The sequence below is a fragment of the Ornithodoros turicata genome, chromosome 1 (assembly GCF_037126465.1).
Source record: "Ornithodoros turicata isolate Travis chromosome 1, ASM3712646v1, whole genome shotgun sequence".
Classification (NCBI taxonomy): Eukaryota; Metazoa; Arthropoda; class Arachnida; order Ixodida; family Argasidae; genus Ornithodoros; species Ornithodoros turicata.
Genome location: NC_088201.1, coordinates 94,303,870 through 94,326,909, shown reverse-complemented (window position 1 = coordinate 94,326,909; position 23,040 = coordinate 94,303,870). Strand labels below are relative to the sequence as shown.

General features: G+C 44.7%; 1 protein-coding gene across 1 annotated transcript; it reads left to right on the top strand.

Annotated features, from left to right (window-relative positions):
• Positions 1 to 18,699: 18,699 nt before the first annotated feature.
• Positions 18,700 to 21,763, top strand: LOC135366579 (uncharacterized). Its single transcript, XM_064599344.1, has 2 exons — positions 18,700 to 18,830; positions 19,914 to 21,763. The coding sequence occupies exons 1-2, from the start codon at positions 18,772 to 18,774 to the stop codon at positions 21,412 to 21,414; spliced, it is 1,560 nt and encodes a 519-aa protein (XP_064455414.1). The 5' UTR covers positions 18,700 to 18,771; the 3' UTR covers positions 21,415 to 21,763.
• The last annotated feature ends 1,277 nt before the right edge of the window (positions 21,764 to 23,040 follow it).

The window sequence follows — 23,040 nt, the reverse complement described above, 5'->3', positions numbered from 1 at the left end:
CACCCAGACCTGCAAAGGTAAGAACGTGGTATCAGTAGCTATTCGAGAAACATAATTCAAAAGTACTCCTAATGAGTAGAAATATTCGCGTTCACATGGCGTTTAAGGCCGACAGTATATGATTGAATGTAAGGAAAAAAGAAGAACGTGACACATGCGGCTATGTGACGCGGTTATATCGTATAGATCGACATCGACACCAAGCTTTTGTAAAGCTGTCTTCACCAAAATTTCATGAAAGCGCTCTGATTGTGCTTCAAGCAGGCGCACCTGTGCAGCTTAGCCGTAGATGCCATGACCGTATCCGCCGAACCCGTGACCATGGCCGCCGTGGCCGTAACCGCCATGGCCGTAGTGAGCTCTTTGGTTGTCCCAGATGTAGCTGAGGGCGGAGCTGTACCCTCCATGATGTCCGTACCCATGACCGTAGCCACCGTGGTAGCCAGCGAAGGCCATTGTACCAACCAGAAGAGCGACGAGGGTGCACAGCTACGAAGGTAAGAGAAACACAGTTCTGTTATCAAATGTAGAATACCGAAATTCACGTACGACTTCCAGACAGGAAATGGGGTGTCCATACTGGATATCTTCCCTGCGTGCTCCACACTCAAAATCCAAACAGCCACTTGAGAGGCTATCTTTGAAATTTCGTAGATATTTATTATGAAGGCTGCCAGAGCAAAGCACCCTGGAAATGGTTCTTGCACTTCAACTGAATCCAAGCAAGTGGCGTTCATCTCACGTAATCGCGCTGCAGCTATTCCACGACCATAAAAATCTGCTACTTGTTCGTGGTGTTACTTATTAACAGTATTACTTATGGGAAGCATATAGAACGACGACCTCAGTGGGCTTAGCGGTTCACATGCCTGCGCACTAGTTGCTAGGTTGCATGTTCGAACCACAGAAAGGATGTCATTAAGCTGATGCCATGGTGAAACTAGTTTGGACCAGACACATTCCGCAATGGGTGTTAAACCTTGTTTTCCAAGCGTGCAGAGCGCAATATAAAAGTTTCCATCGTCGGTGTATATGAAATATCGCTTCCGTGGCGCGTTCTTGACCAGACGTCGACGGTCACGTGGCGCGTTTTCCAATAATCGAAAACACCACCACAACCCACATGAACAAATTTGTTTGCAGATTAACGGCTGCCCCGAAGTCTCCTAAGACTACAATGAATAACGAGGAAATATTCTCGTCTCCAAACTATTTCTCTGACTGAAGAAAATAAGCGAGTCGTTTGTCGTCGTGGTTGCCGAGAGCAAGTATCCCATAGTATCCAGCAAATACTCACAGCAGCTTTCATGTTGGTACTTTAGCGTACGTTGCGAGCAACACCGAAACACTGCATGCTCTCCAAACTTGCCCCTGGTTTTATAGTTGGTCGGCTCAGTAGGCGGTCGTAAAAAATAAAAAGCAAAATACTGGCGTGTGCCGTTTGACGTACATAATCGCCACTTTTCAACAAAATTTTCGTTCTACTTGAACAAGCGTGCACGTGTGCAAGTGCTCCAGGCGTCGTCAAGGCCCCTCTCACAGAGTTAAATGAGAACGCTAAAAAAGAAAAAAAAAAAGAAAAAGGAAAACACCATGCAAGAATGTCCGTTTTGAGTGGCGGTCGACGTTTCGTTTTCGCTATTCAAAGAAAATTGGACCAGACTGCGGTGTAGTCGCGGAGTCGATACCGGATCGCCGCCCTTAGCAACCTTCACGAGAAACGTTGTTTTTAGGTGTGCGTTAACATTTTCGTGTTCCGGTTACGTGCTTTTCGATTACGCTCCCACATTCCTACATTCGTTTTGATATTTTCATCTGGTCAGATATTTTACATACGTATTATATTGGTTGTCGAAGTTAAGTTAGGCTAGGTTACGTTAGGTTAAGTGTTCAGTTAAACCTTTCTAATACCAGTGATGGGCAGTACATGAAGTACCAAGTACTCAAGTAGTACTTTAAGTACATTTCTGTGTACTTGTACTTTACTTCAAGTACATTTTTAATCGTGTACTTTCTACCGTACTTCAAGTACTTTTTCCGAGTACTTTCCCATCAAGTACTCAAGCACCCAAACTTGGACTCCGGACAAAAAAAAATCACAAAATAGTCAAAAATGCACCCTACTAAAAGCGCTAAAATGACAACAAGAAGACGAAGAAAGATGAAAGTCACTGAAAAAGGTTAGCCAGCTGTAGGACTCGAACCCACATAATCTGGATTACCCGTCCAGGGCGCTGCCAATTGAGCTAAGCTAACACACCTCCCCCAGCGACTTCCAAGGCTCCCATGTTCATGAAGACGAAAACACACACATAGGGCGATCTCTGAGTTTTCGTCTTCTTGCCGCCATTTTAGCGCGTTTAGTGGGATGCAGTACCAAGAGTCCCAGTTTGACATTTTACAACAAAGGATTTTTGTGCTTTTAAAGAGAATATTTGTTGAAGCAAATCTATTGTTGAGAGGGTTGAAATGTTGAAAAAGTATCAACGCTTCTATGATTATGTAAAACGAATGGAATGCAAAGACACGCACACATTATGACACTACAACTGGCAGCACAATGACTTGGTCCATTGTCATTTCAGTTCTCCCAATGCAGCGTTCTAGGCTTTTTCATATTGTTTTCTTCATTGGCAATTAATAATCATTTTATATCACATTATATGTGTGATTACACTACATGATGAACACTCTAAAAGACACACGTTTTCATTTTTACATCTTACGTTTTTTTTTTAATTGGTCACATGGATTACATTGCTGCAGATCACAGTCGTATAAAAATGAAGGCTTACATTGTGCTTCATCCTTTTCTACTTTCTTCATATTCTTTTTTTAAACATGTTGTATTTCAAAAAGCAGCAAGGAATGCCCAGAAAGATATAATCTCTGTTGGCTTGTACTTTTTTCCCCTTGAAATTTCCTAGCCTGTTATAGCAGAAGATTACCGGAACACCACACTAGGCGGGCGATCTTGGATCAGTCAGAGTGTAATCCTATTTTGCATAATCACAGCACAGCTGACTGATTACCTCTCTACATGTAACTGCAAATTATGACATCTGATTTGTTCATATTCACAGGTTAGCACTTAGCCTAGTACTTTATGGCTTCAGAGCATTTGTCAAGAATACTCGCTAAAGTTTTGCCAAAAAAGCAAGACAGAGATACTATAAGCAGTGAAATGCAAAGTGATATAAATTAAATTGGCAATGTACTTGATGAGTACTTGAAGTACTTTGCCTAGTACTTTGTACTTTACTCGAAGTACGTTTGGAATTGGGTACTTTGTATTGTACTTGAAGTACTAATGATGCCAGGTACTTGGTACTTTTCTTTAAGTATAATTTTGAGGTACTTTGCCCATCACTGTCTAATACTGACACCCACTTGACCATGGTTCTCGCCGCTGAAGGAAGGTGTCCGTACACGTGACGTGTTGATGTTAGGGCATTCAAGCTGGCATATCTTCTAGGAGAGTTATCCGCGATGGGAAGTCCAGCTGTAGTAAGAAAAATATGGAGATATTTTGACACTCAATGATTGATTGGATACTCACGAGTTCCAAAGTTTGTATAAGCAGGAGCAAAGGTTTGTCAACAATAATAAATGATGACGATGAGATGGGGTGTTTCACAAAGGGTTGTCAAAGGTTTATCAAATCCACATCTCTTTTATATTGCTTCTCAGCGTAACAATGCAATATGCAATGCAATATGCAATGGTTCGTGACTTATCACATTTCATGGTCGCGTGCAGATTTAGATTACCCCACCCACAGCATGGCGTTCAAGTGAAAATGCTTGATGAAGGTAGGATGAAAGCAATTGACTGATGCTCTTACTGCACTTGTAATAAGGTTGTAGGAATTACTATACACCAAGTGTAGTAACGGTCTGTTGCAGATTTTACTAACTTGTTAGTAACTGAGAGTAGTAACGAGCTAGGAAGTAACCATTACTCCCTGTGTATTTACTACGTCTTGGGGAGAAAGGTAGTAATTTCTAGTGCCTTCCTCTGTGCTCCTCAGGAGCTCGCAGTGTCGTCAGTGTTGCTGCATTGTACACATGAGGGCTGACAGCGCTAGCCATCCCATCATATGTGTCTTAGTAAACGAATATGCATGCAACACTGAAAAGAGCATTACTGGAGAAGAATATATAGAGGACGAGAATAGCTTTATTGCCCTCCGAGGCACGTTACAAGTCGCTGCACAAGGGACGAGAAGTTAGTCTGCTATAGACCAAGAGTTGCTCCAATGGAGCCCACGTGTTTCGATTTTGTATTATATTTTATATTGAAAATCCAACACAGCGCCATGGCTGTTGAAACACAAGTAATGACGTCGTCCACTTCTATATCTATGACTTCGAACTTGACATGAACCTCTAGTGCGTCGTGCAGTTTCGCGCCCTTACACATGATGGAAGGGTAGGCATGCTATATACATTGGAAGGGAAAAGAACGCTATTTTATGCAAAGTGCAAAGAAATGTATTTCGACAATCAATGCGGAAAACAGCAATATTGCTATATCACGCCAAAGACAAAGCAACCGCAAGCAAACAGTGAACTGTGACATAGATGAGAGAGAAATGCTAATGTTTCATAAGTACGTAGAGCAGTATCCAAACTCATACAAGACGTAATATTAACGACGAAGAAACAATTTCCGTAAAGTTATCTATACATGAATACATGAAATAGATACATTAAAAATTTACACCTTAATAGTTCTTAGATTTAGCTGTACAATCTATTGAACAGCGAACAGCTGTTTTGATTAAGGTGTGTGATAGCCTGTGTTACACCTAGCGTTCCGCGTTTTCGACACTTGGTGAAGAAACCCGAAAAAAGAACCCACCGAGCATTTTGTCTGAAAAGTACGCATATTCCAAAAAAACTCTGAGTTATATTCTTGCACATAGCGCAACATGCCGGTATCATTTTTTTTTTCCTTCTCCGTGGCACCACATTTTTTCCTCACCTCGTTTCCAGAGAGAATGCGAGGAATAATGGCCTGCTGAGCCCCAAACCACCACCACCACAACAACCACTCTGTGCTACAGGTGGCCTCTCCAGGTCCTAGGCTTCCCTCCTTCTCCGCATCCGTTCTCGCAGTGCCTACACACGCGCCCACGTCTTCAAGCTCGACCGTACCCCGAGCTCCGCACGCCCACACTGTGAGGAAGCAGAAACGGAGGAGCACGTTATTATGGACTGCCCAGCCACATCGATTGCAAGACGCAGGCTGCAGCAAGCTGTGCGGCCCACCAGTAAGCCTGAACTCGAGGAGATTCTCTATCCTCGTGGCAACCTCCATCGTCGGAAGCTCATCCAAACAGCTCTTCTGGACTCTTGCGAGGTCGTCGACCCATAAGGGCGGCTGTATAGGGACACGTAATACCTAGCAGCAACTAATGTAACTATTCTCCCCTTCCCCTCTCTCCCTTTACCGCAAGAACATTCGAAGAACATGTTGAACGGCTAAAGCAAGTCCTCGAGGCTATCGGAACTGCAGGGCTGACGTTGAAGCCTCAGAAGTGTCGATTCGGCTACGAGGAACTCAGATTTCTCGGTCATCTCGTGAGCAGCGACGGCGTACGCCCCGACCCCGAGAAGACGGCGGCCATCGCAAATTACCGTGTTCCTTCTAACGTGAAAGACGTTCGAAGCTTTCTTGGCCTTTGCGCCTACTACCGACGGTTCATTCCGAATTTTCAAGAATTGCGTCACCCCTGAATGCCCTCACGAAGGATGGATCCATGTTTATCTGGAGTGAAGCCCAGGAACAGGCGTTTGATGAATTGAAGACGCGTCTACAGACCGCACCCGTGCTTCCCCACTTCGATCCAAACGCCGAAACAGAAATACACACCGACGCAAGCAACGATGGTCTAGGAGCCGTGCTCGTTCAACTTCACGACGGTGTCGAACGTGTCATCGCTTACGCAAGCAGAACGCTAACCAAGGCAGAGAAGAACTATTCGACGACCGAAAAAGAGTGCCTTGCACTCATATGGGCCATCACAAAGTTGCGCCCTACCTGTACGGACGGCCGTTCAAGGTGGTAACAGACCACCATTCTCTGTGCTGGCTGGCTGGTTTAAGGGACCCCTCAGAACGCCTAGCGAGATGGAGCCTCCGATTACAGGAGTATGACGTAACCGTCACTTACAAGTCAGGAAGAAAACACAACGACGCCGAATGCCTGTCCCGAGCACCACTCCAGCGACAGGACAACGGCCTCGAGGACGACGACGCCTTCCTTGGTCTAATGAGCGCGACTACCATGTCTACCAAGCAGTATAACGACCCCGAATTGAAGACACTCGTCGACTATATGCACGGCCGCGCCGACAATGTTCCCCCCATCTTCAGAAGATCTCTCCCAAGTTTTTCCCTACGTAATGGTGTTCTCTACAAAGAAAACCACGCACCACAAGGCGCTACGTGGCTTCTCGTTGTGCCTGGGGACATGCGCACCGGGATTCTTGAATCCTGCCACGACGAACCGTCATCAGGTCATTTGGGATACAGCCAGACACTGGCTCGTATAAGGGAAAAGTACTACTGACCAAAACTGGCCAAGACCGTACACCACTACGTAAGGAAGTGCTGGGAACGCCAAGGACGAAAAACGCCGCCAGTACGACCTTCTGGGTACCTTCAGCCAATCGCACCGCCGTCGTCGCCGTTCGAGCAGATTGGGATGGATCTACTCGGGCCCTTCCCACGTTCGTCTTCCGGAAATCGTTGGATAATCGTCGCTACCGACTACCTGACACGCTATGCTGAGACTAAGGCACTTCCACAGGGCACAGCAACAGAAGTGGCGAAGTTCTTCATCGAGAACATCGTACTACGGCACGGAGCTGCAACCGCCTTAATCACCGATAGCGGAACAGCATTTACAAGCAGGCTAACACAAGAAATCCTTCGACTCAGCCACACCGCTCACCGGAGGACAACGGCGTACCATCCGCAGACGAACGGGCTCACCGAACGCCTAAACAAAACCCTTGCCGACATGATTTCGATGTACGTCGACGTCGAGCACAAGACATGGGACGAAATACTGCCTTACGTCACGTTCGCCTATAACACGGCCGTCCAGGAAACAACGGGATTCACACCGTTCCGCCTTGCACACGGCCATGACGCATCGACTATGCTAGACGCGATGCTGCCCCACGAACCCAGTGATGTGGAAAGCGACGCTCTGGACTTCACACAGCGAGCAGAAGAAGCTCGCCAGCTGGCCAGACTACGGATTGGTCAACAACAACGCGTCGATGAAAGAAGATACAATTTGCGCCGACGAGATGTACGCTTCAGTCCAGGCGACTTGGTATGGGTTTGGACGCCGATTCCACGACGAGGCCTGAGCGAGAAGCTACTGAAGCGGTACTTCGGTCCCTACAAAGTACTTCGAGGCATTGGAGACCTGGATTACGAAGTGGTACCTGAGGGCAGCGTTCCCTCTCGACGACCCCCGAGGACTGAAATAGTTGACGTCGTTCGATTCAAGCCGTACTACAGCAGGTAGCGCTGAAGACTGGCTGGAAGGAAACAACATGAAAAAAAAAAGAGAGAGAAGAAGGAGAAGAAACGGCATCGAGACGATGCCCCGTCTACGGAGAGGGCAATGCCACGAATCATCATCGCGAAATTTCCAGGGCAGGCACGAAACGGTACATCTCATCCCGGCGCATGCTGAAGAAGAAGCAAGAAGCTTCCAGACACATCGCCTGCTCTCTGGCAAACGCACGTGCTGTTTCTAGACTTTTCGGCGCGACGCTTAAATGCTTGTGCGCTCCAAGCTGGAGCATTCATTCTTTGGACTCAGTTGTGTTCAGAGAGCTATCACTCTTGTGTTTTGCTACCAAGTAGTCTAATAAACCGTTCGCTGTTTATTCGACCACTCGCCGACCCATTTCGCTTCGTGACAATAGTCAAAACAATAGAGGCATGACAAGGCACAAAAGCTGCAAGAGCACCTTTTGTCCTGAGCCACCGAGCAACTGGACTGTTAGTAACGGCAGGGTGTCGGAGCGAACCGAAAACCGAAAAAAAAAAACCGCTATTTTGGTGCGAACCGGAAGGGAATCGAAACCGTATACGTTTTTTTTTCGCTCAGGAGGGAAACCGAAAAATTTACTTAAAGGGACCGAAAAGTGAAAAATAACCCCCGTATTTTTGCCCACTGTCGTGCACAACATCGTTGTTTGATAAGATACAGAAAGCATTACTTCTCAATTCGGCATATTTTTTACGTATAAATATTTTGAAGATTGCCGGAACATGGACGGTGCTGCCAGCGAACGGCGAAAAAGAGCAACTTGGGTTTCAGGTCCAGGGCTCCCAGGGATTGGTCAACCCTTACCACGTGAGAGTTAATTTTGTAGAGAACAAAGCTGACGCACATTATCTTACAGCTAAACGCCATTTTAAAAATGACGCTCACTTCCATAGCTTTTACGTTAATAAAGCATTCAGCTACCTCGCCGCTACGAGCTACGATCCACCGCGCCATCTGCAAGGCCGTCTGTGTTATCGCGTTTATTGTTTACGTCGTGGGTGGTCGTGTTGGTCGCGCGAAGAGAAGTGAATGACATGTTCGTCGTGGTTGTGTCAATTATTCGAGAGACCTACATATGCCTGGTGTAGTTTTGGTGTTCGGGGATGCAAAAATCATGTTTGTTCACCATCGGCGGCGAGCGTTTTCTACCACAAGATTCAACAGGAGAGTGCGCGAAAGCGAATGTGGTTCGAAACACTCGGTTATTAGATGTAGCAGTCGTGTCGTGTGTGCTGTTCTCATTTTGCTGCCGATGACTACGAAGATGCCGTAGAAGGCGAATTGCGAAGACGTCCGAAGCACACTGATGCTCAGTACCCAGTGATTTTGCTTCACCGAGGTGACGAATTCAACACCACGTCTTAGGTATGTACAGGCGTCACACATGTATAAATTATAATATAGCGACGACGTATTCCATTTCACTTATGTTATCCTACTTGTCCCGTACTCAACATTGTCAACATCAACAAATTTAATTTTAGGGGCCTTCCAGTGTTGAAGTGGCGCAAGACTGCTTCGTGTGTGTGTGATCCAGGCACTCAAGTTGACATGACAGAAATAGCTGAAAGCAGGTATGCAAAGTCCACAGATGGAAGCACTAGATTTGTTACGTGTTGCAGACTTTGCGACATTTTTTTTAGTCTTTGGACAGGCGCAGAACATTAGTATGACGTCAACAAGGGGAGAAGAAACCGATCAGAACTACTAGCTTGTTTGAAGGGTATAAGAATACTTCCTGTTGAGATGTAGTTATGACTTTATGACTAAGGAACGCTAATTAATTTTCTAGAGATGCATCCTCTACACAGGAATACCCAGTGAAACAGCAAACGTTCGTTGTCTTTGAAGCCCCACTACTGGAATTGTTCAATGTGTGTCAAAGCTGCAGTGAGCCGTGTAAGGTTACCACATCATATTGGTCCTAAATTTGCAGAGTTCCCCTATCTAGGACGCAACTGTCATTTCTCTTTATTGCTTTTCCGATCCTACCTTCTCAGAGATTAATGTGGTTCACCATACACTGCATGGCACTGCCTTTCTCTATACTCATGCTTTCGGTTTCTTGTTCTGTTGAATAAATCTTCACTTGAGTTTGCAGCCATCACGCTGTCTACTGTGTTTGCCCCTCATCAATATTGATGTGCTGTAACGGTATAGCACATCAACATGCCAACAACCTACCAAACAACCTTGCCTAGTCCTACTTTTGGATGGGAACTACACGATGTGGTAACATCCACGTATGTAAAGTTTCAGTCGACGGAGATTTGCTGTTTTTGTACAACCTTCATTGTACATTTCTTTCGTCTCACTTAACATGCCTGAAGAAATGTTCTGATCTTCATCAAGATGACAGGTCATGGTTCGATCTGCAGCATTATTGTTCCTGTAATCTTTTCACCAACAGAGAATACAAAAGTGAACAAATTGTAAAATATAACTAGCTCGTTAAATTCAAAATGGAAAGACAAAACTGTTTATACTTGTTTATTTTGTTGCAGGTTTTACAACTCTATCAAGTACGTCTAAACATCAGAGGGCAGGAAGTCCTACTCTGTTTCCTAAATCCCTGGACAATAAAAAAGAAAGATATAGTTTGAGTTGTGACAAAATGTTGCTTCTGCTCTTATATTATATTTCAATTAAATGTTACGATGCATTTGTAGTGTACACAGAAGCCAGTTTAAATTTGCAGGGCTGTCAAAAGTTCTTTACAAAAGTACATCTCAATTGCAGTAACAGAGAACTTATGCAATAAATTATTTAGCCATTTTGGAGTACTATGCACACCAATGGTGCATGATTAACTTTGAACCCAGATCAAGGGTTAATAATTCTTGAAGTCAGCCCTCAAGTCCTTCTTTACAAATGTTAGTTGGTGACGTGATAATGAATCAGTTACAAGTACTCCGTTTGGCAAAACAGAGTTAAGTGTTAAATCCCAATCTTGGTTCAATTATTAGTTGACATTTGGAAACGTGGTCACTAAGAAGTATACTAAAAGGTTATGAACACAGTTCAGCTGAATGACACTGATGAAAATTATCTTACTAACTCCTCACATATACAATTGAGACATGAGTATTACCTGCAAATACATCTATGCCCACAGGTTGTTTAACCCTCCAGGAACAAACTAGTAATTATAATATGCTGTGACAGCAAACAGAAAGCAATGAGAAAAGCTTGCAGCAAACAAGAAATGAAAATCTTCTGATAACATTTCTACAGGTCAACACACTGATGGGAAAGCATCCCTAATAGCATGCATGACGCAGATCGAGATCCAGTGGAGTACTTTCTATTGTATTTTCTCGGAGCACCCCATATGCTTCTTGTGAATGGCCAACAGGTGGTATAACGGAATTTCCTGCAGAAATAAGGGTTTTCCGTCCAGTTTGCCGTTCAAGTAGCGCGTGAAGACCACATGGCGCTGCCGTGTATGTTGCCATGCTCTTCGGTTTCTCGGATGTATGTAAAAGACACTTGCAGTACTTCGGTGTCAAGGCACAGTATTTCGAAATATTCGTTAGTTCTGATGCAATCGCCTGTCTGCTTTTCACACGGATTCTCTACTTCTCGGCAGCAAAAACCGTAGTATCCATCCGTAGTATCTGTCGGTTTGCATTTCACACATGAACACCTGCACGACGAAAAACCAGCGCTTGTTTCGGCTTACACAAGTGCTTCCCCCTGATACATGGAAATTTCACAAAGCAGTCCATGTTCACGGCACGGTGAGCTACTGCTGAGGACGAATGTGACTCGCATTGATCTCTGGACGAGGAATCTTCTGCTGCGAAGAACACACTTTCCAGCACGCTAACGCACGAACAACAGTTCTGTGTGAGCGACAGTTCTCGAATGTGAAATTCATGCGCACTCATGTTCAAGAGGCTCGACATTCTCGACGTAGAAAGTGGTCACAAATGCCCACTGCCAATTTTCCTTTTCGCCGGATTAGCGCCCGGAAGTGCGCGTATTACATGCGTCCTCGACAGATGGCGCGGGGTCATGCAATTGTTGACAGACTGCACGGTTTCCAACTAGGTCCCTGGACATGCAATTATGGAAAATTCGATTACAGAAAAACTACAGCGACTTCAGCGGAGTTCTTTGATATTCGAACTTTTGAAGGTTCAAGCTTTTCGCTGAACATAAAGTTTCGATAGGTTTATATTCACTTTTCGGTCATTTTAACTGTTTTCGGTCCAAGAAAAAACTATGCCGGCTTGGACTAGGAATAGACGAATGAAACTGACGTCGTGTGTTCTGAAATCATGTAATGGATACTTTACGAGGGTTACGGTTACTGTGCAATGGTCGGTATACTATGACCCGTGGGCTCCCTTTGTAACGTTTTATCGTTCGCGCACATAGACGGTACATGTGACCGGTTGTGACTCCGTACCAATGTGCCATAGTGTTCGTTTTAATTTCATCCGGCCAAACTCTCCTCAACTAAACGGCGACCCAAGAGGGCTGCGTAACGGCTCCTCTATCGGTAATGTCGCGCAACGCGTCCCTTGTTTGAGAGCTGCGACGTTGAATACATATCAACGAGGGCAAGCGCGAGCGAAGTGGCGCCTCTTTTGTGGACAGGACACGAAGAAAGAAAACGGAGCCGTCGAGCGAGTTTGTGACTGAAGGTGTACCTCGATTTGCGTCGTACTCGCACGGTGGTGCTTGCTGGTTAGGAAGCAGCAACAGACATTCGGATGGGACGCCATCGCACCAATCCAGCAAGAAAGTACTTTACGTATGACGTCACGACAAACAAGTCCGTCTGTATCATGCGCTTCAAGAAAGGAGAACGCGTATTGGAAGAGACAGTCACCTACAGGAACCAGGAGCTACCAATTTCACAGCTGCCTATTAATATTAAATACCATGTATGCGGAATAAACGGGTTTACATTTTGCAATTGATTTTTTTCTATGAATGAATATGCCCACCAGAAGCGGAACCTGTACCGGACCGTTTGTGATAGAACCGGAACAAAAACCGGAACGAAAAACGTTCCGGTTCGACACCCTGAGTAACGGCACGTGCCTATTGACACATTTTTATTTCACTTCTGGGCTCTATTGATGCCACTGTGAATTACAGGGACGGTCACATCCATTTCGGTCGATTCCGAAACTATAGTGCTTTTTTACTCCGCGTTTATCACTGATAATAACGCCGAAAATCCTACGCAAATTGGTGGCGTTGTTCAAGTGCAGTTTGATGTTAACACATGTCAAGAGCAGACGATGCATATTGAGAGTGTCCTCCCTGGAAAACCCCATCCGGACCAAAGGAGACGCATGACCGGACTGCGCCAATGAGGGCGCGCATCTCGGCACAGCTGGCAGGCGGGCGTCTGAAGGGCGCGATCTCCTGCTGTCTGCTATCAAGTCGGAATCTGAAAGCAATGTAGCGTCGCTTCCAAGAGATTTTGAAGAAGACAGCATCGATAAAGTGGTGGTAGACGATGACCCGTATTCGACAGACCCGTTACCACTTCATCTTGCTCGCGACAGGGGTGCGATATTGGACATGAGCTGCACCGCGACATTTTCAGGTACGTTTCATGACTGGATCGCAGGCGTGCACCACGAAACTTTCCACACACCGGCTTTGCAGTTCACTTGATAATGACAGGTGCCTCTGCGATTACTGAAATCCCAAGGAAGCGTGGAACCATGGAAGCATGGAACTGCACCTTTGGTGCAGTTCTGTGAGTCAGCTATCTGCTGTGTGTGACAGCGCAGGTGAGCCCGCTCTCCAACGAGCTTTGCGTTCGGAGAGAGCTGCTGGTAGTCTACACGCATCGTTTTGCCGTTACGACCACCGGATGCGACTTCTGCATCCAACGGACAACAGGTTCAGTGGTGCAGAAACTTTTAAGGTATAGCCTCCGAAGTACAGTCTACCCTCGTTTGTCCGGACTGCAGTTTCCGACGGAAATGGTCCCGATAGCGGGGGATCATGATCGATGAAGTCCGGATAAAAGGGGGTAGACTAGCAGCACGTAATAATTTCGTGTGCACCGGTGTAGTTTTGAGGAGTGTTTTCATGTTCTAACAACGGACTTATAGTTCCTCGCGATCAGAGCTACACTGTGTACGCGCTATATGCCGTGTAATCTTTATGGCAGATATTTTATGTTAATACTCGGATACTTTAATGGCCAGGAGGAAATACATGTAGTATGTGTACATGCAGTATTAATTTTCTCTTTCTCTTTTTTTTTCTGTTTCAAACAGATGCCTGCGATTTACAGCATATTAGTCAGTTCCAAGATGGCCCCCAGACAGACTCTCGAAATTCCGAGTGTTGTACACCTAATCAGAAGACATTACCTGTCACAGTCATATAAAGGATATTATGATTAACGTCAGTCTATTTCAGGTAGGCTTGTGTCATGTCTGCAGTGCAAAGTGTGATTGATATGATTTTGTTTTTCGTTCTTGAAGCTGCACGTAACTATTGTAAACCCTGTCCAAAAAGTTCCACAATTGTCATGTTCTGTACATGGTAACTATGCTAGCTTTGGAGTATACTCAATGGGTATGAAGGTCCACTCTCTAAAAAATAAGGCAGTCAGGGTGACTCCACTTGGGGGAGTCAAATCCTGCCACATATATAGCCCCCCCCCCTTCCTGGGGTCACTATGACTCCATCAAGGCAGGGGGGTCATTTGATGCCATCAAGGGGAGTCATTTGACTCCCACTTCCATGGATGTGTTTTGACTCCTACCGGCATCAAGTGACTCCATTGGGGGGAGTCATTTGATGCTCCCGGGAGTGGGGGGGGACCTTCCACCCCTACACAAAAACTGCGCCAAAACGAAGCACCGTTGCAATAAATTCTGTTTATCTGCAGTACTCCCAAGGCAAGCCTCTCTACGATGGAGCATTACATGGAAATTAAAGAAGCAGAGCATCTAGTTATGGCAACTGGTAGTGTTTTATCTATGTACATTATGAGATTTTTGCAAAGCTTCAATCTGTATAATCTTCAAACGGTCATTCCACGTTAATGGAACAGTTAATTAGTTAAGCTCCAGGACTGTATGCAACGTTAACGGTAAAGAAGGCAGCGACCAACAATGCCGATGCAGGATGCCCGACCATGAACCCTTCCGTCAAAACAGAGAATGATGCAGAAATTTGCAGGTCATCTGCTGTGTGATGGACGATGGTAGGATACACATGGGCCTCTCCCGGCTTCTGCAAGTAAAGTATTTTAAGAGTGAAATTATGAAGAGTGCCAGGAAAACAATACCACATTATCAGATAATAATGTAATTTCATAAGTCCTATCTCTTCCACAGAAAATCCTTACGATAATTCAGCGGTTAAAATTGAGTTGGTATTTGCTTTTCGTATTTGAATGAAATAAGGTAAAATGATGATGTTTCTCATCAACACTGTAGTGATGTGATGTGTTTGACCCAAGCCATTTTCCTTTGAAAAAAAAGACCTTTCAAGCAAAAAAACGGTACTTTTGAGCAGATATGCTACATCATCACGTACACACTATGTACTTTATTTTTAATGTACTTTCAAAAGAGGGACATACATGTGGTAATCGAACCCGAAGCCCATTTCCTTGTAGCGATGATCATGTACTGGAATCAGTTGAAGTAGGTTACCTGTAATGACAAGAATTAAACGAGTGTTCGACCAGAACGGTGTCAAAATTCGAAAATTCCAGGTGAAGTACAGTAACAATAGAATATAGATAACTGCCAATAATAATTCCCATTAGTCATTGCGATTGCATCAGTGAGATTGCATGTGTTTCTCACATTTTACAATGTGCGCGTGCTCTTTTCTCATTTTCAATTCAAGTCACGTATTTTTTTCTCTTTTCTGCATGTACAGTCTCTTTTGTTTTTGTGTGTGTGACCGCGTAGATCGTGTCTTGTTGTTAGTGCATATTGTATTACTGTGTTTGTATGTATATTGTGTCTATTTGTAGTGCATTGTATTGTATTTGTGTGCGCCAACATTAGGGTCGTCACGACCGTTCTTGGGCACCAATAAAACATTATTATTTTCTGCCGATATGTTGCAGCCACAATGCCAAATATAAACGAAATAGTCAAAGAAGATGCCAAAGCTGGCTTACTGTTGAGAAGGTACTGTGTGTGCTCTACACACCACGCCATCTTCTTTAGTTATTTTCGCATTCAATTTATGCATTGTGCGTTCACGTAGTGATAGAATTACATAGGCTGAACATGACTAATATTTATTTCAAGCTTCTCGTACCACAACACCAATTAATGGATCGCCAATTGCGAGCGTTCTCACAGATCTTTTGCGCTATCGCGTTAGAGACGCCATGTGACATCTGCGATAAGTAGCGGAAACACCCCAAGCAGCACAATGTACTGAAAGTCGAGTGCAATAGGGGTGGACGGTATGTGTCTTATCGATGTTCCTTAGTTTCACAAGTCTGTTCAAAGCCTTCCACCTACCCGTCCACCCCTATTGCACCCGACTTTCAGTACATTTTGCTGCTTGGGACAGCACGGAAACAGCAACGATTTCAGAAATGAAAGAAAGGGTGATAGTGATCTTATATCTATCGCTTTACTGTTGCCTGGCCCCAACAGGAAGGAGACAAACTCATATGCAGTTTCACGCTTTAAACAACACGTGCCAGGAAAGGGTTTCCTAACGGTAGGATACCGGACTAAAGTCTGCAACACAGAAGCGAAATTGTACAAATAGGACACGCGACTTTTGTTCCGCGATGGCTTGCGCTATCTAAACTAGCGCTACCCAGAGGGCCTCAGCTGGAGGCTTCCCTTCGCTTTCAACAGCGCAAGTGGATGTTTGGTCCGGCCTTGGCGCGGATTCTTGATATTTTGCGATAATGTAGTAGGATGTAGCAGGATTGGCTGTATGGCGCAACTGGCGGAGCAATCACATCACTGGACTGCAGCCCGCTGTAGCGACGTACTCGCCGGATGATTGTGCTAAGTTCGGAAATTACCTACTGGAAACTTCTAACGCCATTCAGGAAGGCTTTAAACAATTTTGAATTGTGGGAAACTTATTTTTCAATTAAACTTTGTGAATTGCCAAGTGAATCTCACTGTTTTTATTTGTACAACACTATCGCCAACAGAAATAGCAAAAAAAAAAGTAAAACTTTCTCCTTATCCCCGCCTGCTCTATTGTCGAAAAGAAAAGCGCGTGGAAGATGTGGGGAGAGGAGTAAGTGACCCCTTATTGTTTTACCTTTCTTTACCCCGCATCGACCTTGATGCTGGGGACAACCGTCTTATCACAAAGAATCCAAAACCTGTCTGACCACAAAGCACGCACAACAAATGTAGGTGGGGACATTTCGTCCTAGACCAACTTTACACGCACGCTTCTTCGCAAAAATCAAGCAGGCGTGGCTAAAGCGTAATTGTTACTTCTTTTTTTTTACGATTTTGAGTTGCAATACTGCGCATAGTTTTCGTTGGGCTTCTTGGACGCTTATCCGTGGAGGACTTTGTATTGCTGTAAACAGAAGGTGAGGTTGCGTGGCAATTTTCGAAGTTTCATTGACTAAAAATAAATTTCACACAATTAGAAACTGTCCGAAGCCTTCCCCTATGATGGCAGATGTTTCCGGAACTGGTAATTACCGAAAGTCCCGCAATGCTCCAGCGCCTACATCGCCAGTTCCAATTGTTTAATCACTTGACATGAAGCACCCTGTATATGCACTAGATATTAAAACATAAATGTGTCCTGTAGCACAAACAAACTTCTAGCGTGACCTCGTAAGGTGCTCCAACTCTAGCCAAACTTTAACTACTCCTAAAATGAATAATTCAAACATTTAGCTAATTGGCTAACTCTGATATCGTACAGCTCCAGTTGAAGGGTACAATGCCAGTAACCTAGGGCAGTGATTTATTTATTTATTTATTGGGTCATTCCACGCCAAACGTCCCGGAGGCGTCGCTCGACCCCCTCAAATTTTCATGAAAAAAATTGTGTGAGCTCTTTATTACGTATATAACATCGGCCAGAAATTCTAAAGTGCAATTATTAACCCTCTCGAGTTTATAGTCCTCTCAAGTTCCGCTAAATGCCGCAAACCTTATTTTACGTATGATTTTTTCCTGGAGCTTCCACGACACTCAGACGCGTTCTGTAAACTGTGAACTCCGTGTAAAGAACATGTTCATACAACCAAGGCATACAAATTCAGATTGCTTATAATTACGACAGTTTTTCTGAGACGCGAATATGGCGAAAAAATGTGATAGTACTTTGGAGTGCTGAGCGTCTGTTTGTAGACTGATCGCCACGAAAAAAAATTACGTGGTAGCCAATACATGTGCCAAGCTATGTACGAAAAATTAACGTCGCAGCTATAACGGTTTCAAAGTAAAAAAATAAAGAAAACGCCAACTTTGCCAGAAATGCCTATATTCACCCCAAAAATTCGCGCTGTGGAGGCCGAGATAGAAAATTTCCGACAGTGCAGACGGTTAGTACAACACTTCTTCTCAAACATATCGAAAAATCTCTAGGGTTATATTTTTTAAACGCAAGAAATAAATTTTTACATTGCACAGAGTGCGCGTGCTCACGGCGCCCGTGCTGTGACCCTTCCGTTCGCTCAAGAGAAGGAACACAGTCACACTGTGTTCTTCTATTTATATTGCACTTGAGAGCTCAAAATGTGATCAATCACAACGTTATAAAGTTACTACAAACTTGCTAGACATGCGGCAACACAGTATATACAAATTTGTCTTAGGAAAAGCCTGTATGTCCCAAGCGGACACTTGAGTTTGACGAAGTTGTGGAATCCCCTTGCACCGGGGATGGTTATGGCCTTTTCATATGTGTCAGAGAGCTTATCCAAAACCTTGTACCGCACACAGTATGTTACATCCGGCTTTCCCAAAAACACGAAAAATATACATATGCTTGAGGCAATGTGCCGTGCTTCCCGCGCTGACACATGCTGCTGGTCGAAGACGACAGCGAACAAGGTGAACGAAAATATTCCAAGAGGGGTATTAGTACATCGTGAACTGCACAGCGGGTTTTATGAGCCCGATCTGGTGATACCATCGTTGGCGGTTGTAAACTGGCGGAGTTTTCCTCCTTATCTCCAGCGCTGCGCGCACAGCTGTGTCTGGAGTTTCGTGCGACAGTCTTTCACACCTTACAATGGATGACAGCTTGCCTGGTCCAAGTAGACGGATAACAACTCTGCCAGGAGAACCAAGGTACGTGCGTATAATTATGCAGTTGTGAAGAATGTCTAACTGAAACAGAAAAAGAAAAATTACCGCAATCCTCCCTTGAGACCTCAGTGGCTCGCACACACTATAGCTTTTAGGGCATTTTCTCTTGTAGGGAAATGTGTCATGACTCATAAGGCATACAGTCAACCCTCGATTTATGAACCTTCGATTTATGAATTCCCTCGTTTTATGAACACGAGCACCAGGAACCAAACTTTTTACATATGCATTCTTCCCTCGTTTTATGAACCTCGATATCCGAAGAATGAATGGAATTTCTGGGAACCAACTTGGAGTTGCCCACCGTTTTTGCCCTCAATTTATGAACGGATCGTTCCGAGGTCAACAGAAACCTTCAAAGGGATTATTCCATGGTCTTACGAATGACGCCTGAATGGACAAAACGTTTTTTCCAGGTATTGCACCCTCGGTTCTTAACCCCTCGAAATCCGAACAACAAACGGGTTTTCCGGGGTCGCACAAGGGGCGACGAAGTGCCGCTGTCACCTTGGAGATTAATACGTAAACGAATGTTAAAAATCCCGGAGGAAATCCGGGACCAGTCGAGTGCGAATGTGCTGACATCTCTTCTTTCCAAGATTGACACAGCGGAAGGTCCAAAGCGAAATTAAACAATTTAGTATTGCATAACAAACAGAGTGTGAATGTGCTAAAGTCTGTTCTTTGTGAGATTGATACAGCAGAAGGCGTGGTCGAAAGCAAAACTACACAATATAGTACATTATAAAGACAATCCCAACTCGGAAATACTGTTCCATTTGCTCGATAGTACTCACTTCACGGATTTTTCGATTTATGAATCCCTCGATTTATGAACAATTTTTCGGGGAACCGATGTTCATAAATCGAGGGTTGACTGTATATATTTTGTTTGGCACCGATAACATTGTAGCGCCTGGACGTCAGACAGGGTGCGTAACGCTGAATCTGTGCAATGATTAGCATTTTCATTTAGGCCTGTTACTCGTATAGAAGAGCTCACGGCGACTGCACGCTGAATGGCGCTCGAATGCAGCCTCAAACTGTGCGCTTTTATGTTCACAGTACTTCTGATGAGAAAGGAGCATTGCCACCTTGCTCCTTTGGACCACTGGGCTGTCACCAGAGGACAGCAACGAGGGAGATATCACTACGGTGCTTCGGGGAGTTGACTAAGGAACAACGGAAGTTGATATGTCTCCGTACAAGGCGCACACCCGATACAATTGCGGATATATGTGCTCACCACCTCAACATGTATTGGAGAAAATACATGTCAAGTGTCGCTCCCAAAAGCTGCATCAATCCCTTGCATCTACACACAACTACACGACGAGGTACGAAGACGGTGACCATCACATTGTGCGAGAGATTTCCACATTTGTCACTCGTGCCTGGCAATCGCATCTGCCCTTCATGTTACATGCATATTCTTAAGACCAACCCTGAGACAGCAGTCGCTGAGCAAGAGCCTGCCAAGGACTCCGCGTCAGAACGTGCCCACTCGTCGTCTTCATCCTCAGCATCGCCCCCACTCGCATCGGATCCCCTGCCAGAGGAAAGTACTCTGGACGCTCTTAATGCTTCTCTCGGAGCCGTCGGTGAAACCCCTGTCAGGAAGGACCGTAGTTACAAAAGACGTGAGCCATACGTGGAGAAAAAGTTGAAGAAAATTCAAAACCGATTCAAACACATGATATCCAAAAATTTGAATGTGAAGCCACGACAAGAACTCGATGTTCTTTCACGGGAATACCGTGTTCTGTTATCTGAAATTAAAACAGCTATCCAAAAAGCAACGTCCCGAGGGAAGAAAGTTTCGCTTCTGACCCTGGCATCAAAATCCTGGACGAAAAGAAGGATAATGAGGTTCTTTGGTGTAACCGAAAGAATGGTCCGTCGTGCAAAGAAGCTCAGGGAAGAAGCAGGAATTCTACCAGACCCATCACCAAAGCTAGGAAGGCCCCTGTCCGACGAAATCAAAACGGCAATAATAGACTTCTACAATTCTGATGACATCTCTTACTCGCTTCCAGGCAAAAAGGACGTACTGCAGGGTCATCAGAAGAGGATCCTTCTGATGAACTTGCGCGAAGCATATCGGGTATGGAAGAACCGACACCCCGATCATGAATGTGGATTTTCCACATTCGCAGCACTACGCCCCAAGTGGTGTGTTATTGCAGGAGCACCTGGGACACACAGCGTTTGCGTCTGCGTTTATCACCAAAATATCAAGTTACTCATTCGGGCCTGTGGTCTCAATGAGGATTACAGGGAACTCCTGCGGCTAGTGGTGTGCAACACTGACAAGCATGATTGTATGATGGGGAAGTGCTCGTCATGCCCAGGCTCACTTAAATTGAAGGAGTATCTGGAGCAGCGCGAGCCCTTCTCTCTTGAGCTCGACAGTGATCTCACAGTGCAGCAGTGGGTTCACAGCACACACTTCACGTTGGACAGTATTACCATACCAAAGGAAGAAATACTGGACCGTTTATCTGACCAGCTAAGTAATCTGAAATCCCATCACTATACACTCTTAAACCCGTACCTTTTATTGTAACTTTTAGAAACATGTAACTTCTGTATAGACGTAGATTTCGAGATTTCTTATAGGTTACACCACTGTAACGTATATTTAGAGGTTAAAAGCGACCAAGGTCATGTCTTTACAACACGAATAGAAGTTACATCTAGGAAAAAACAAAAACAGCTTGTTGTAACTTATAAATGTACCCTCTACTCCGACACTGTAACTTCTAAGCGAAATCTCCAACGATAATCTCTTTGTTAGTTTCTTATCGTTTGTTTTCCTTTTGTTTTTCAGCATAATGCCGCGTTTCAGCCTCCCATTCGAGACGACAGTTGCGAATCTACGCTGTTATTTTTTATCTGTTTCAGCATCACCTATACGTCAACTACATGTTATCAATGCTGTATGAACACAGATTATAAGTTCGCAGTCTGAAATACTGATAGTATGTTTCTTTCTAAAGGGTGGAAAACAATTGTCAATGCCGCAACCACCAAGATTTCCGATTTCGCTGCGTAGCCGAGCCTGGTCTAGGTCTATCCACACTGAGAGCGGTTTCCTTGAAACGCTTAACGCTCGTCGTCCGTCCGTTAACAAGTGTAATCTGTTTTAATCAGTGGTTTTCCTCGCGTTTATCATAGTGTCGTCAGGAACAACGGAAAAGCTAGATGTCGCTAGCAAACAAGTATATTTTCGGTGTTCTCAGTGGAAAGTGTAGTGAGTGCGAAGATTGCAAAGAATATATAACCGAAAACGAACGTCACCACCGCAGCCCTAATTCACACACTTCATACACTGGGTAAGTGTACATTTTGTGCTAGGTACGTGCGTTATTTTGATAGCAAGAGCTCTTAGCGCAGGTTTGTTGTGATTATGGCAAGCGTTTTGCGGTCCTCCATATGAACGCCACTTACGCTTGCTACTTTTCTGCTCTTACTTGGTCGCCAAGTAAATACACCGGCGTGCATTTTGCGAGCTGCGGATATATGCATCGAGATATATAATTCGCAGCTTCCTACTTGTTGTATTCTTACGATATTCTAAGACTCAATCGCGGAGTGAACGCCTTCCCGCATTTATGCTGCTTTGTACCTTGTGCTTTGTACGGATTTGAATGGTTCCGTAAATGTTACTCTCATTGCCCAAACTTTTGTTCCCAGGATCCCACATGCAGGTTCACATACTGTCACCAGCGCAATGCAGTACCTCACGAACTCGTCCCAGTGCGCCTCCGACGCTGATAACGCAGTAATGTAGTCTCTCCTGCGTTACTGTACACTTATATTCCTCAAGGTTGTGTGCGTTTTATGTAATACTGTATTGCCATTTGCGCTCGCCTCTGCAACACGAATGTGGAATAAATTTTTTTCTGCTGCAGTTCTCCATTTCGTTGGGTGTGTTCAGCTTGGCAAACATAGGTCAGTTGTTTTGACTCGCTAGCTTCCTCGCACTTTTATGCATTGCTTCTCACTTAAAAAAAAGATAGTTCTTTTTTCCACATACATGATAAAGCGACCATGGTTTCTCCTCACACCAGAATCGCACTTGTGCACAATGTGTCACCTCTCCACAGACTTCTGTTTTTGTAATATACATATGTTCAAGATCTCCTTTTCTGCTGGTTCATTTTGGTACATTGGTGTGTTCTGTAAATGT